Below are 16,209 nucleotides of genomic sequence, written 5' to 3' on the forward strand. Positions count from 1 at the left end.
AAAAAAAAAAAGGAGGCTGATTTTTCCACTCCTTCTATATATATATATATATATATATATATATACTAGAAATGATCACTTGCTCACCATAGAGCGGGGAATTCAATGATCGGGACTGTCCATTTTTTAGGTTCATCCTTAAGGGTCGTCTCTGTAAAAAATCAGCCAAATCGATAATTGTTTGGTCCTCCAAACTTTGCAGATAAATACAGTTCGTCAGAAAAGATTAAAATGATGTTAACAATAATACATTAGCTAAACAGTTTTCGATTTGGCTGATTTTTTACAAGGGTGATCTTTGAATGATGCTTTAAAATATGAACGGTTCTGATCATTGAAATTCGTTGCTAGGTGGTTAAGTGAGCGAGAAATTTTCCGCTCTATGGTGAACGAGTGATCATTACTATATATATATCTTCATAAGTGATTACTAAAGTCATATGATTGAGCTAGCAGAAAAATTATTGTATATGACTATAACATTATTTGGTATTTTCAAAGTAAAACTATAACACGTATATAATTTGTAACGATATTATTTAAAGTCTAGAATTTTAATTATTAATAATTGTAAACATGTTATAATTTAAGTATATTGATAATACCACGTCATTAAGCCATGTGGTGTTACGGTCTCATACAATAATTTTTCCACGTTAGTATAATATGTGGTGTTAAGGTTACACACAATAACTTCTCTAGCTAATTGGCAGGACTCTTTCAAATATGCTAGTGATGACTTACCCTTCCTTAGTGTTAGCGCGGCCCAATAAAATTGTTGCACTTGACATTTTTGATAAAATAAACTCTTCAAACGTACAAACACTTTTACAACAGCCAAAAAACCTAACACAAAGATTGTCCAAACACGAGGTTAATGCCGGCGAGAAGTCCTGACCGTCTTTCACTAGTAGGCTCACGGGGCGAGTCAACGACCAGTGATTAGTTAGGGTTTGGCTCCTTATTTAGGGAATGAAATACACACAAGTTTGTAATTGGAGCCAAATAGGTACTGACATATTTCTTGGTTGGATGAGATTAATTTTCGCCAAATAAGGATTTCTTTATTTTCTCTCACCTAATTTTTCTGGTAAACATGTTTCATTTCTGTGCAATTTACAAATCATATTAAGCATAAATATTTTTGACTCAAGTACATTTACATCCACCAACTATAGGATCTATTTTAAGTTGGTCTACGAATTATAAAACATTTCAAATTCTCCTATTAACTACAAAAACATCGGAATGGTCCATCTGTTAGGAATTATGACAAAGGGAATGTTAAGTGCCACGCTAGACGTAGTCCATCTGGCATTTTTAATGACGTGACATTGACTGGTTGGAGGAAAAAATGGGTTTGACCCTAAAATAATTTTTTGCCCATTCCATGACGACACATGGTACCTAACTTTGATATGGGCCCACCACTTTCCCCCCCTTTTGTGAATGAAACGATAAGGCCCATAACTTAAAAAAAATTGAGTTTTTGTTCTAAAGGCTAAAAACAACGTATTTAACCATTAGAATTATGGTTTTCTGCTCACCCAATAGTTTTGTCTATATTTTCCACTGCAAATTGAATCTTATACAGTGCAAAGGCTTATATTTTATTAGATATTATGAGAATTAGTGTTTAAGGAGGCCAAGTGGACTCCATCCAACGTGGTATTTAACAGTCCGTTTGACAGAATTCCTAACGGTTGGACCATTCTGTAGATTTTTTGTTAGTTAATGGGGTAATTTGAAATGTTTTATAGTTCATGGACCAACTTGAAATGGACCATATAGTTGGTATATAAAAAGGTACTTGAGCCAATATTTTTTGTTTTTGTTTCAATTAACTCATAATTTCTTGCTCAAACTTTTTGAGCCTGCGTTGGTCAAAAGATAACAGTGGAATAAAAAAATTCGTGTAAAGTAAGAGAAATAGTTTTAAAAAATTATTATATATGATAGTAATATTACGTAGCATTTTACTGTCATGTAAAATAATCTATGAATATACCTTCCAGGACAAAATTAGCGACGAGTGCTCGGCAGCTGCAGACTGTGTCTGCAAATCAAAATTGCAGATGCAACTCAAAAATTAGCTCAATATATGCACTACAACTGCAACTTAAAAATTGGCTAAAATGCATAAAAACTGCAGATGCAAATGCACAAATGCATCTGCTGAGCGCTCGACAATCTTTTTTACGCCGACGGTTGCGCTTACGCATATAAAATGTCATTTAGCTTATTATTTTAGGTGTATGTCTAGTTAAAGAACTTACGTTTTATGTTCTTGTGAGTACTTTATTAAGAGAAAATTACAGAAATGGTCTACTTATTATTCGCTAAGTCTCGTTTTGGTCCACAAATATTTTTAAGTTTCATATTGGTCCACGAATTATCTGAGGCATGTGTTCCATTTTGGTCCAAAATGAACAATTTGGTCCCTCAAAGTCAACTCATTAGTACAAAACTTAGGGGCAAAATTGTCCAATTTTGCCCGATTTGGACAAAAATGGAACACATCAGACAATTCGTGAACTAATATGAAACTTAAAAAAATTTGTGAACTAAAACGAGACTTAGCGAATAATAAGTGGACCATTTTTGTAATTTTCTCACTTTACTAATTTATTTAAAGAGGGTTTTTATTAAAATGTGCCAGGTGTGACAATATTTTGGGTCACAACAATGGGTAAGGATGGAGCACGTCTTCATTGGTGGACGTGGACCTAAGTATTGTCCTCTTTGATAGATTATATTCTGTGACCATCACGGTCATCGATATATATGTTATTAAACTTATTATTATTATCGTTCTTATCATTAGTCTTATCACGAATATATAATATTTGCAGTATCGTAATTTTATATCTTATTGGTGGATATAATTAATACCTAATTATCTATAACATGTGAAGATGCTCTTACGTTACCCATAAGTCCATAACCATAAGAAGCCAAACAATTTCACAGAAAATTCATCCAAGGGCTGCTTATATATACTAATTTCACGGTCATACGAAAGCCGAAAGCAGTCACTATATAATCGAAAGCATACAATTTTTGTGTTGGAAAACGAAATATATAGGTAGGAATTTTCTAGCTACTATCAGCTTTGTCGCAGTTTAATCTTTTGAGTTATATAATATTGTTAGAGATTGTGTATAGCTATCATGCTTTATTTTTTTAAATATATATTTTTAATCAGTTAAAGCATTTTTTATAAAAAAAGAAAAAATCAGTTTTTTTTGGTTTGAAAGAGAAGCTATGTTATTAATCAAGAAGTGTCATAATACACAGCATCAATTAGCAAAGTGGGCAAAACATCAGTCCAAAGAAAGACCCCAACGTGGGTTAAAGCTGGCATATACTGGCCGGGCAACATGGGTTAAAGCATTTCAAATAATATATCATGGATTTTTCTTGTCAGCATAATATATTATGGATGAACAACTTGGTTTTCTAACTTATTCTTTTTTATTTGGTACAAGTTTAATTTCTAAGTTATTTGTTTGTACTAAAAAATTATAATATATATATATAAATTCTAAAGTTAATTGGTTAGTAAAATAATAGAGCGCTAATCAAGTCTTTGAAGTTAGCTCAAGTAGTGAGAATGAGTGAGATCGATAAAGATTAAGATTAGAATAGATTCAGAGTTTGATTCCCTCTAATGCATGTAACAAAAACAATCGAACGCTAGCCACCTATTTAGGCTCACAACATAATATATAGCGGAATATTGACAATGCAATAATTGCTTGTTAACATTGATGTTCTCTTATAACCTGCAATGCCAACAACCGCATGAACTCTAGACAATTAGACATCTCGGTACTTGAACTTATATATATGTGTGTGTGTGTGTGTGTCACACAAATTTTCATTAATCAATTGCCACATTTGAAAGAGTGAAGAAATTACAAGTTAGACTGTATATATATATATATATGTATATATATAAGCAGCCCTTGGATGAAAATTTAAGAAACTGACATGTTTTACATATATGCTTTGATTCTTACAAATGTATTGACATTTTTTGGTCTGCATCAAGCTAGTGCTTGAATATTCTGATCTAAGAAACTGAAATTAACAATTTGAGAGTTTAGAAATCTATATTGAATGGTAATTAAGTCGACATAAGTTAGAATTCTTACAAAAACTAACTTGTTTCTTTAATGGTATGTATGTTATCCGCAGAAATGGCAGAACAACATTTCAAGTCTCAACCAGAGGATGCACCCGAGATCAGTGATATAGATGTTAGCTTACCCCCTTCGCCCAGGGTGTCAGCTCCTAGAATAACAGCGTCCCTTCCTAGACATATTCGTAAGTTCTCTCCCGCCCACTTTTTACTCAATTAATAAGGCCTAGACTGTTTGGATAAAAAAATATTCGTGATTTTGGATAAAGAAAAACACTTTAATTTTAGACAAAATTCTGCAGAAATGATATGTACCTTTATACTAATTTCCTTGTTTAGGCTTTTTGAGGACCCTCTTGTCCTAGGTGGTCAAATAAAATGTTGACAAGTGTTATTTTCTAAACCCTTTAACTCATTAACCAAAAACATGTTCTCTTACTAACCCTACATCCAAACAACCACATTCTCAGTAGAACATGCAGTCTCACCTCACCACTACTGGACCACCTCCACCGTTCCACCCAACTTTCCGACCATATATTGTCGTCCCCACTGCAGTGACACTGCCACCCAGCCTCCCAGCGTCCACCAGTACTACCGAACTTTCATTAATTGTTTTCCAGAGTTGTTAATTTCTTTTATCTGGCGCATGCAGACAAATGTTGGACCATATATAGCTTGTGTGACATTTTGACATTATATATTCATGCATGTTTCAAATCTTTACATCGGAATCAAGATACAACAACAAGTTCTTCGAAGACTCTGTGAACCTATTCCACGCTGCAATAAGAGGTGACTGGAAAGCGGCTAAACAAATCATAGATAAAGATAAGACTATTTTACGTTTGCATATCATAAGAGGAGGGCAGACTGTTCTTCATGTCGCTGCAGGAGCAACACATGTTCACTTTGTGGAGAAGTTGCTGAAATTGTTAAACAAAGACGACTTGGTATTGCAAGATCAAAATGGGAATACAGCCTTTAGTTGCGCTGTTGCAGCTGGAACTGTACCAGTGGCTAATATTATGCTACAAATGAATCCAAGGCTGCTAGATATTCGAGGTGGTCAAGGAAGGACACCGCTTTATTTTGCCGTTTTATTTGGACGTGGTGAGATGGCGTTGTATCTATACCCTAAACTTATCAAAGATGTCGACCAAGGGGAACGAGCTGGCATATTTTTCACTTCCATCACCAATGAATTATATGGTAATTAGCATGCATGTTATTTAACATGTTTTACTTTTCTCAGTCCATTGGATCCTTTTTCATAAAAGAAGAGGATGAAATTGATTTTGGGTAAAAATATTTACAACTTACTCCGCATTGGGTAGAAGACCGTAAGGTAAAAACTATGTGCATACATGATACAGATGGGGTGTACAGTGTATAAGCTTTGGGCAATTCTTCCCTTAAAGCCAGATTTTAAGGATGATCGAGTTAGGTTCATGGGGCTTTAATATGTATCAGAGCTTAGTGTATTCCTAGGCATTTGGGCCCGATCGATAGTTAACCCATTTGGATGGGAACTGCCGAGTGGGAGCATGATACATACAGTTGCATGGGTATCTTCCTCTAAAAAACTGATTTTTAGGATAAGTTAGGCTCAGAAACTTTAACACAATCATTCGAAAACCATTATAAGTACAAGTTAAACTCGAATGTTTTTATGCATGTAATTAAGACCTTAGACATTTGAGTTTATAACTCGCTCAAATGCTCATCCCTTTACCATTAATAAGTCACATATATGTGCAGGATTTGTACAAAAGTACTTAGTTGATCTCAAATTAACTATCTTTGTTGGTTTTTACTATACAGTATTAGCCTTCAAAATGCTTCACGACTACCCAGAGCTTGCAGTGGCTCGTGATACGAATAGTGAGACAGCATTGCATTTGTTGGCTGGGAAGCCTTCAGCATTTGCCATCAAAAGTTCAGGAATATGGAAAAGCTTCAATATTTACTCTTGTAATTCTCTCCTCATTGCACCTTAAGCTTCATTTAATCTTTCCATATATTACTTGATCAGTAGAGGTGGCAATCTAGTCAAGTTGTATTGTGTTCATGGCATAAGCATTTGGTGTCCAGGTCATATACTAGCCAGCTATCCCATCTCATGGTACATTACCAATAGTAACATAACTCGTATACGTACTAATTGTGCCATGGTTAGGTTGATTTACATTACATGTGAATTAGAAACCTAACAATAAAGTTTTCTTAATTTTAAACTTATACACATTAAATAAAAATATAAATAACCTAGTTGCGAACGAAACATAAAGTATAATCATATAATTGTGTAAAAATTCATACAATATCAAATCAAGAAAAGTGAAGTCATTATTTTCATATGATGCAAGTTGAACTGAGTTTGAAATGTCAATTGGGTTATGTGTGTTTGATATTAGTCCTACATGTTTATGATTTGTGTTATCAGATCATGTCATTTACCAGATTGTGTCAAGTTGTCAATTTCATGTTGGTTTCAAGTCATTTACAGTCTAGCTAGTGGCCTAAATTGGCAGTCTCGTCAATGAGAGAGTTGCATTGCATGAATTTATATTTATTATGACTAGACAAATGTTTTTCAAACATGGTTAATCACGTCAATCCTCTGTACTTATATGTCTGAAAGTTGAAATTTCTTCATAATTAAGCATAAATTAGAGGTATTAAGACTCGTACGTTAAACATTTGACCTTAGCAAGTTAATAAAACAAAAAAAAAAAAATTCCATAGATGACATAGCTAGCTAGGTTGTTGAATATATGTTGGAACTCAAACTCAAAAACTAACTTAATTGTTTGACTTGTTGAAGGGATAAATAAGGGAAACAAAACGAGAACTCCAGGACTTCAATTATTAAAATGCCTTTTGAAGGAAATTTTATGGAAAAGTGACAAAACGGTGACCGACATTCTAAGAAGGCCTTCAAATGCACTATTTATCGCAGCAAAATTAGGAAATTTTGAGTTTGTGGCTGAGCTTATTGGCTCTTACCCTGGTTTGATATGGGAAACAGATGACTGCAATCGGAGTGTGTTTCACATTGCAGTTATATACCATCACGCAAGAATCTTCAATTTGGTACATAAGTTCGGTTTATACAAGGATATCATACTCTCCTACAAAGATAATAAGGAGGATAACATACTGCACTTAGCGGCAAAGTTAGCTCCACCACATCAATTGAATACCTTGTCAGCACCTGCCCTTCAAACGCAACAAGACTTATTATGGTTCAAGGTAAGCATCCTTTCCCTTATTGTTTCTATTTTAGTTTATTTGTTTATTTATTTTTTATTTTTTATTTTTTTGTATCTAAGAGATGGAAGCTAGGTAATTAAGACTTGAACTCTTGTCGAAAGTGTGGGATAAAATGCTCTACCATTGGAGCTACATGCAAGTCCCTATAGCTACTACTACTACTACTACTACTAGTACTCTCTCTCTCTCTCTCTCTCTCTCTCTCTCTCTCTCTCTCTCTCTCTCTCTCTCTCTCTCTATTAGGGGATCCCTTGTATAAGGTTGTTTGGGGGATCATTCGTGTGGTCTACTTTGCCTCGTAGTTTAATAATATGAATCATCTAATTTTTAGGTCTCTATTTACTAATCACCATATAAAAATTAGACAAATCAGAAATTGTTTTAACTATTTGATTAATTGGTAATCATTGTATTAATAGGAAACATTGTATTTCACTTATTTATTTGATAAAAATTAGATATCTTAATGATTTTTAATTTGACTAGTTTTTTTATAAGATTGATTCTTGAGTGAAAGCCTAGATAACTCGAATCATTAAACTATAATGCGAAATGGACCCACAAATTATCCCTTAAATAAGATTACCTTATTTAATGGATTTCTTTATGGAAGTTGTATCTTTGATATTGATATTACAATTTTAAATATGTGGTTATTTTCAATGTTTTCCAATCAAAACATAATGCCTCATATTATCGATGTGCAGGCGGTGACAAAGGCTGTTCCACCATTTTACCTAGAGATGAAAAACGCAGAAGGTAAAACACCTAAAGATATATTTATTGAAGAACATAAAGGTTTATCAGAAAATGGAGAATCATGGATGAAAAGTATCGTGATGCATGCTTGTTTCAAACAGTTGTAAAGTTTAGCTTATAATTGGACTCATCGCACTCTTCTAGTTTGGACTCATGGTCTATTGTGTTGTATTGTGTTATTTCAATTGTATTGTACTATACGAACTATGATGTTGTTGGTCTCGTTTGATGCATATGATTGGATTGAATAGGATAATGGTTAAATTCATGTGTATTCAAAAGAGAAGATGAGAAGAAAATGGACTAATCATAAGGGGAAACTTATCCCTTCCAATCCCTCCAAAAAATGGTGGCACTAGTAGGGATAAGTTTCTCCTTATAAATAATCTATCTTCTTCCTTCAAGTTTGAAAACACTTTTTATGTTCTTTCTTAAATACACATGAATTTAGCTATTTGTCATCTAATCCAATTATGTGCATCAAACGAGGTCTTAGGATTTTGTACTGTATTGAATTAAGACGGACAAATTGTATTGTATTTGTTTGGTGCTAAAGCTAGCCATATAAAAGGTTGGACTGTCCTATATTTTTCGGAAAAGAACAAATTTGTTGGAACGGAAAATCTTCGTACGTAGAATTATGAATTTAATTTGCAAAACGGATAAACCAATGCGCAAGTCTAAAGATTATATGCCAATTTAGAATATAGATAAACTAAAAGATTGATTGGCTGTTGACTTATTCCAACGAGTGGATAATTCTTTTTGAGAGAGGGAGATCGATAGCCTCAAGATTGGACAATTCCAATTAATGGAACTTGTCAAGAAAAATGCAATTGAGAATATCCAAGAGAAAATTTAGCATTACGTGCTTTTAAGAGTCTGTTAATTTTAAAGTACTGACAATTTAAAAATTTAACCAAAATCACCCTAATCCAAAACTTAACTTGTAGGTAACTTTTTAGAAGACCTAAGATAGGGGCGCCAGAAAAAAACAAACTCATCACAGCAAATATAAAAAGATAAGAGCAAGTCTTTCTAAAACTGTTATAGTAATGAAAAACTAAGAATTATGAGACTTTAAATTCAAACAGGTAGATCAAATATGATAATTTTTACAACTAAAACTGCAAACTGAAATTGTAGCTAGCTACATCAAATATGATAATTTCTTCAACTGGAACTGCAAAATTAAATTGTAACTATTGCACTTGTATCAGTTTGTTCCCCATACTTCTAATTTCAAAAATTAAGGTACTTGATTTTTTAACTTTGCCAATTGAGGTAATTTTATGAGTTTGCTTGCTTTCCATCCAAAGTTTCGTTTACACAAAGTGCATGAAATCCCCATCACGAAGAGTCCTTATTGAAGGAAAAATGGTAGTCATGTGCTCATCATTTGTATCAATTTACCAAGTAAATTGGCAGAATTACCTAAATTGACAAAATTGTAAAAGTTAAATACCTTAATTAATTTTTCAAATTAGAAATCTTGGGAGCAAATTGATACAAGAGTAATAGAATTATCGAGCGCTAGATAAGAATTGTCGAACTCTCTGTAGAATTGTCAAGCGCTCGGTAGAATAGATTGGTTTTCTACTTAAGTTTTGGGCTGGCTGGATTATGGCTTATCTTTCTTTTTATTTTGAACTTCTATTTAAAGCACCATAAAATAAAAACTAGAGATTAAATCATACAAAATAAAACAAAAACTTATATTAAACAATATTTAATTGACCTAGGAGTAACAACTTACAGATTGACCGATTATATCTATGTCACGGATGGATTGTTTCCTTCTACATGCAATATTCATATTTCTGTCTTCTTGTTTGCCCAGAAGAGAAAAATATCTGTCCCCCCGTTTTCATTACACTGATGTCTTCCACTGATCTTGAATCCAGCTCCCCAGGTACCCTGTCTACACATATATACAACTTCTTTATCTTCTTTTATTTTATATAAGATTAATTTTATGTAGCATTATTTGGGTTTTTTTTTTTTTTTGTCTTCTTTTTTTTTTGGGAAAAAAAGAAGAAGAAAGAGTACCATTAATATTTGCAAGACGTTTTTGGAAAGCTTGTGTATCTATTAATTATCCAATATATATACGGAGCCGATCAGGTGCAGACCGTTCGCACCGTGCGAACGCCGCATCTGACCGTTGGATCACGGTCGGCTAATCTGATCCAACGATTAGATGCGGCGTTCACACAGTGCAAACGTCTGCACTTGAATCGGACCGTACACACACACACACACAACACACACACATATATATATATGCATGTTCTTAACATCCTCCTTCAAGTCTTGTATAGGAAAATATTCTTTAAATCCATTTATAAACTTCTCTGCAAATCCATCTTATTGCTCTAACAAGTAGCATGCTGGATGCAAACACATGATTAGTCATACGACTGTGTTTTAGCTTGGATAGTCTAGCTACTGAGCTGCAATGGCTGTTTGGTTTAGTAGAATCAGTCTTGAGTTTGTGGGAGTAATTAAGTTGCGGTTCAAGACTCTATAGACAAGAAATATTCCCACTAATAATTAAGAGATCGAGGAAAAACATAGTAATTAGTGTTGACTGTCTAGCTGTCAGTAGCTTAATGCAAGGGAAGGTGATAAAAAGGTTGAATCAACATGCTTGATTCCCAAACCTTCACCACTTCCAACCGTGATCTTCTCACTAGGATCATATGGTTCGGCAACTGTGAGATTATTAAGGTCAGCAGTCATGTGATGAGTGGCTCCAGTATCTGCAATCCATACATCCTCAGAAGCAAAACCTACATTTGCTTGAGCAGTAAGCGCATTCAGTGACTGAGGTGGTGCAGACCCTTGATAGGCATAATTAGACTTGTTGTAACATTCCAAAGCCACATGTCCCTTTTTCCCACAGATTTGACACTCCACCACTGAAGAAGTATGATTCTGAGAGATTCTATCTCTGTCATAGCAGTTAGCAGCAGTATGCCTCCTTTTAGAGCAGATTTGACATTCAGGAACTTGCTTGTTACCATTCCAAGACCCTCCATTGTTCCAACTGTTACCCCAATTATTATTATATCTGCCTCCATTACCACCATAAGACCAGCCTCGTCCATTGCCAGTATGAAACCTTCCCCCATTCCAATTTCGACCACCATTCCTGCCCCCATTGTTCCAATATCCATTATTACCATTAAGGTCAGCAATCATGTGATGAGTGGCTCCGGTATCTGCAATTCATACATCCTCAGAAGCAAAACCTACATTTGCTTGAGCAGTAAGCGCATTCAGTGACTGAGGTGGTGCAGACCCTTGATAGGCATAATTAGACTTGTTGTAACAATCCAAAGCCACATGTCCCTTTTTCCCACAGATTTGACACTCCACCACTGAAGAAGTATGATTCTGAGAGATTCTATCTCTGTCATAGCAGTTAGCAGCAGTATGCCCCCTTTTAGAGCAGATTTGACATTCAGGAACTTGCTTGTTACCATTCCAAGACCCTCCATTGTTCCAACTGTTACCCCAATTATTATTATATCTGCCTCCATTACCACCATAAGACCAGCCTCGTCCATTGCCAGTATGAAACCTTCCCCCATTCCAATTTCGACCACCATTCCTGCCCCCATTGTTCCAATATCCATTATTACCATTACCATGAAAATTACTGTTCCATTTACCACCATTGGGATAACCTCGACCTCCAGAACCATTATTATAACCACCACCATTATGAAAACCCACTGCAGATGAGTTACCTGAGTCACCAGTACCATTGTAATTGACAGACTCATTAGAACTAGTAAAATCTGCAATACCATTGAATCCTGAACTAGTGAAATTGCCATTGCTAGTATTGCCATGTAAAGTGGGAAGCTTTGCAACCATAGTAGACATTGTCTGAGTTGAAACCAAAGCAAGAGATAACTTTTTATTGATATCTTGTTCAGCAGCAAGCAACTGAAATTGAAATTCTTTCATTGACATTGGACCTTGATGTCCTCTTAAGACTACCTTCAAAGGATCAAATTCATCAGGCAAGCCATTCAAGGCTACAACATAGACATCTTCATCAGTAACATGGACTCCCACAACAGCTAATTGGGCTCGAGCATGCTTAATTTTCATTAGAAATCTTTCAACAGTGTCTACTCCTTTTTGGAGAGTTTGAAAATCAGTCTTGAGCTGCATGATTGTTGCTCTGGAATCAGTACTATACCTTTCTTTGACACTCATCCATGCTTCATGAGCAGAAGCACAATCCAGAATATACTCCATAGAATCTTCAGTTACAGAGGCCATTAATAGACTGGTTAATGCCTTATCTGTTTGATTCCACTCAACGTAAGCTTGACTAACCTCAAGTGTACCCATTCCATGCTCATTGACGACAAAATTTGGGGACACACAATAGACCCATCCAAATAGTCAAATAAACCATGACTTCCCACTACTGTTCTTACTTGAAAACTCCACTTCAGATAATTCGAATCATTCAATTTCAAAGTCAAAAATGGAAACAATCCATGAATCTTACTCGCAATTGACATGGTTACAATCTTCAACAATCTTTAACAATCTTCAACAATACACACTTTCAAGAACCCAAGAAATCACAATCTTTAAGAATTTTTTTTTTCTTCCCTTCAGAAAACACACAACTATCTTCAAAGAAAGCAGCAAAAACTTCAAGAACCCAAATCCAATTGACCTCGAATTAATCTCAGTACCAAAACTCCAAAAAGAAAAAAAAAATTTCTCAGTCAACAGTAAAGAAACTAGAAGAAACACAATACCAACATCCACTGCTTCGATTTGTGCTTCAATGGTAGTCTTGAGAACTGAACAGAGGAACTCATCGTGAAATCTCCAAAAACCACCATTGTGATCGATATCGCAGACTAGAAGCTCATAGAATACAAACCGTGTACTAAAGGGAATGAATCAAGAATCGAACTTGACTCTGATACCATGATCACCGTATCTCCAAGAATCAAGAAGACAAGAAAAAAGAGAGAGAGAGAGAGAGAGAGATCTTGAAGAAGAAACTATGTTTTTATTAAGAGCAGATCGTATTACAAGAATAAGGAAGCTAAGGACCTTTTATACTAAAACAACTGCAACAGCTAAAGCCATCTGGCTAACAAGCTTGCTAACAGAAAAATATCTAACAATTCCTAACAGATGCTCTAACTAAAGCCACATGTCATACACTAATAGGTCTTCAAATAACCAATACTCCAACCACTAAACTACTGACAGCTAGACAGTCAACACAGCTTGACCAAAGCTGGCATGTCTACCTGCAAGCCTTGCAATTCTCCTTGTAAACCTCACCTTCAAATGGCCAAAGATGAAGGGGATTTACTTTCTGATCCAACTCTATACAGGAGTTTAGTAGGTGCTCTACAGTATGACTTTTACTAGGCCTGACATAGCCTATGCTACTAACACAGTTTGTCAATTTATGGCCCAACCTATTGAGATTCACTATGATGCAGTAAAAAAGATCTTAAGGTATGTGCAAGGTACTTTGCATCATGGACTTCACTATCACTCGGGACTCATGGGGTTGACTGCCTACAGTGACTCTGACTGGGGTGGGGATATTAATGACAGGAGGTCTACAACAGGCTACATTGTGTATCGAGCAGGAAATCCTGTTTCGTGGCAGTCCAAGAAACAAGGCACAGTAGCTCGCAGCTCCACTGAGGCAGAATACAGAGCCTTGGCTAATACCGTGTCTGATCTTTATTGGCTTAGAAATGTTCTCAAGGATCTGCATATCAGTCTTCCTTTTCCTCCGATCATCAGGTGTGATAATCTGTCAGCTATAGCTCTTGGCTCGAATCCTGTTTTTCATTCTAGAATAAAATACCTTGACACAGATTTTCACTATGTTAGAGAGAAGGTCCAATGTAAAGACCTGGAACTGGAGTATGTCTCTACTTCAAACAACACAGCATATGTGCTCACCAAGAGTCTTCATAGTCCCTTGCATCATCATCATTGCTGCAACCTCAGACTCGGTTCCCTTGCTGAGGTTGAGGGGGGGTGTTGACTGTCTAGCTATCAGTAGCTTAGTGGTTGGAGTATTGGTTATTTGAAGACCTATTAGTATATGACATGTGGCTTTAGTTAGAGCATCTGTTAGGAATTGTTAGATATTTTTCTGTTAGCAAGCTTATTAGCCAGATGGCTTTAGCTATTGCAGTTGTTTTAGTATAAAATGTCCTTAGCTTCCTTATTCTTGTAATACGATCTGCTCTTAATGAAAACACAGTTTCTTCTTCAAGATTCTCTCTCTCTCTCTCTCTCTCTCTCTCTCTCTCTCTCTCTCTCTCTATCTCTTTTTCTTGTCTTCTTGATTCTTGGAGATACTGTGATCAATTAGATAGTTGGACAATTAGTTTTAACTAATACAATTTTGTGTTAATTGTTAATTGTTAATTGCTAACAATTAATTTTTCATTGTTAATTTCCCAGAATTCGCTTAAATTAATCTTCCTCTTTGGTTTCTCTAATGCACACTTTTTCAGCAACTCATATAGTAAAGATCTTTGACAATTGCATGGCTATATATTGTTTTGCACCTTCAGGTTCTTTCTAACTGTACAATGTATTCTTTCTTAGAAATTGATTAGGGTTTCAAAGACCCACCCTTGAATCCATGATAGATATGGTAATGATGATGTTGTTCAGGAGGTTCAGTTGAAGAAACATGGTAAAAAAACCCAGGTGGGAAACAAAGAAAAAAATGGCATTTTTGTGATAAGCAGGGATTTGGTTTTGAACTAATATCAGAAAAATGAGAATGAGAATAGTGCGGTGAAGAACGTGCATTCTTAGTGTTCGACGCGCAAAACGGGTCGGTCACTTATTGGGGTCGTATAACTGCAATTTTTGAGGCTTTAGATGAAGGAGAAATAGAGAAATAGATTGAGAGAGAGACAGAGAGAGACAGAGACAGAGAGAGACAGAGAGAGAAAAAAAATGGTCACACGTACTACCACATCACCTAATATTTGTTGTTTACGTGTTTGGCTTGAGTGATGTCAAACGTAAAGAGTTATGCATGATGTTGAGTTGTTTTTAATTTTAATTCAGTACAAGAGTATCAAACTCAGTTTGAGAAACTTCCTAATTGCCAAAGCATGGACGTCTCTTCCACAAATCCGACATTTGAGTTGTTTTGTTAGTGGCTTAAAAGATGACATGGCAGATGTTCTAGCTGCTAGACCAAGTTCCTTAATAGTCGCAATTAGATTAGCACGTCTATATAAGGCATGCAATTTGTCGATCTCAATCTTGTTAAAATTCTCATACTCTCAATTTGACGACTAGTTTAATTTCCAACCATTCCAGTTAAACAACTAACAACAAGTGAGATGCAAGAACATAAAATTAAGGTGCTATGTTTCAATTACGATGAACAATTCAAATGCGCGCATTGGTGCAAAAAGCTATTTATGATTTCACCTTGTTGGGAGGAAGGCGACTATGATGTGCGCATAGAACAAGATGACTATGGTCAGGCACGGACCCACGTTGTGGGCTAGGAGGTCTAAAGCACCCCCTATCTTTTTTTTTTTTTTTTTTTCTTACATTAAATATCCTATTAGCCCCCCAATGTTGTACATGCTAGCCTATATTAATTGACCAAAATAGGTTTGTGTTCAATTTTATTATTTTATACCAAGCCAATAATTACATAATTAAGTTCCCCATTTTGGAAAACAGTGTTTGTTTTGCTCTATATTGTGCCTGTTTTCTATGAGAAGTTTGAAGACAAGATTGATCCACTTGCAGAGAAGGCAGCTATTGAGACAAAAAAGATCTCTCCTCCTTTCACAAAGCTCATTAGAGCTGCGAATTAAACTTGGCTTTGCCTTTGCAATCAAAACCCAGTCTTGGAGACTTGCCTCAGCCGGTGACCAACCCGGTTTCTAAAAAATTTCGCCACCGCTTCGTGGCGCCAAACTTTACCTGACTAGGACCTCCCAATTTCAATTCCTAGATCCATCCCTGACTAC

General features: G+C 35.4%; 1 protein-coding gene across 1 annotated transcript; it reads left to right on the forward strand.

Moving 5' to 3' along the window:
- Positions 1-4,854: 4,854 nt before the first annotated feature.
- LOC147292134 (uncharacterized) lies at positions 4,855-8,286 on the forward strand. Its single transcript, XM_086236135.1, has 4 exons — positions 4,855-5,356; positions 5,969-6,118; positions 6,972-7,399; positions 8,128-8,286. The coding sequence occupies exons 1-4, from the start codon at positions 4,855-4,857 to the stop codon at positions 8,284-8,286; spliced, it is 1,239 nt and encodes a 412-aa protein (XP_086092261.1).
- The last annotated feature ends 7,923 nt before the right edge of the window (positions 8,287-16,209 follow it).

Source organism: Dryas octopetala, chromosome 3 (genome assembly GCF_963921425.1).
Source record: "Dryas octopetala chromosome 3, drDryOcto1.1, whole genome shotgun sequence".
Classification (NCBI taxonomy): Eukaryota; Viridiplantae; Streptophyta; class Magnoliopsida; order Rosales; family Rosaceae; genus Dryas; species Dryas octopetala.

What these genes read in the sequence shown, in the direction of transcription:
- LOC147292134 (XM_086236135.1), top strand. Translation starts at nt 4,855, where the DNA reads ATGTTTCAAATCTTTACATCGGAATCAAGATACAACAACAAGTTCTTC. An exon ending in AAGCTTCAATATTTACTCTT is followed by an intron (nt 6,119 to 6,971) that starts GTAATTCTCTCC and finishes GACTTGTTGAAG; the next exon opens with GGATAAATAAGGGAAACAAA. An exon ending in AAGACTTATTATGGTTCAAG is followed by an intron (nt 7,400 to 8,127) that starts GTAAGCATCCTT and finishes ATCGATGTGCAG; the next exon opens with GCGGTGACAAAGGCTGTTCC.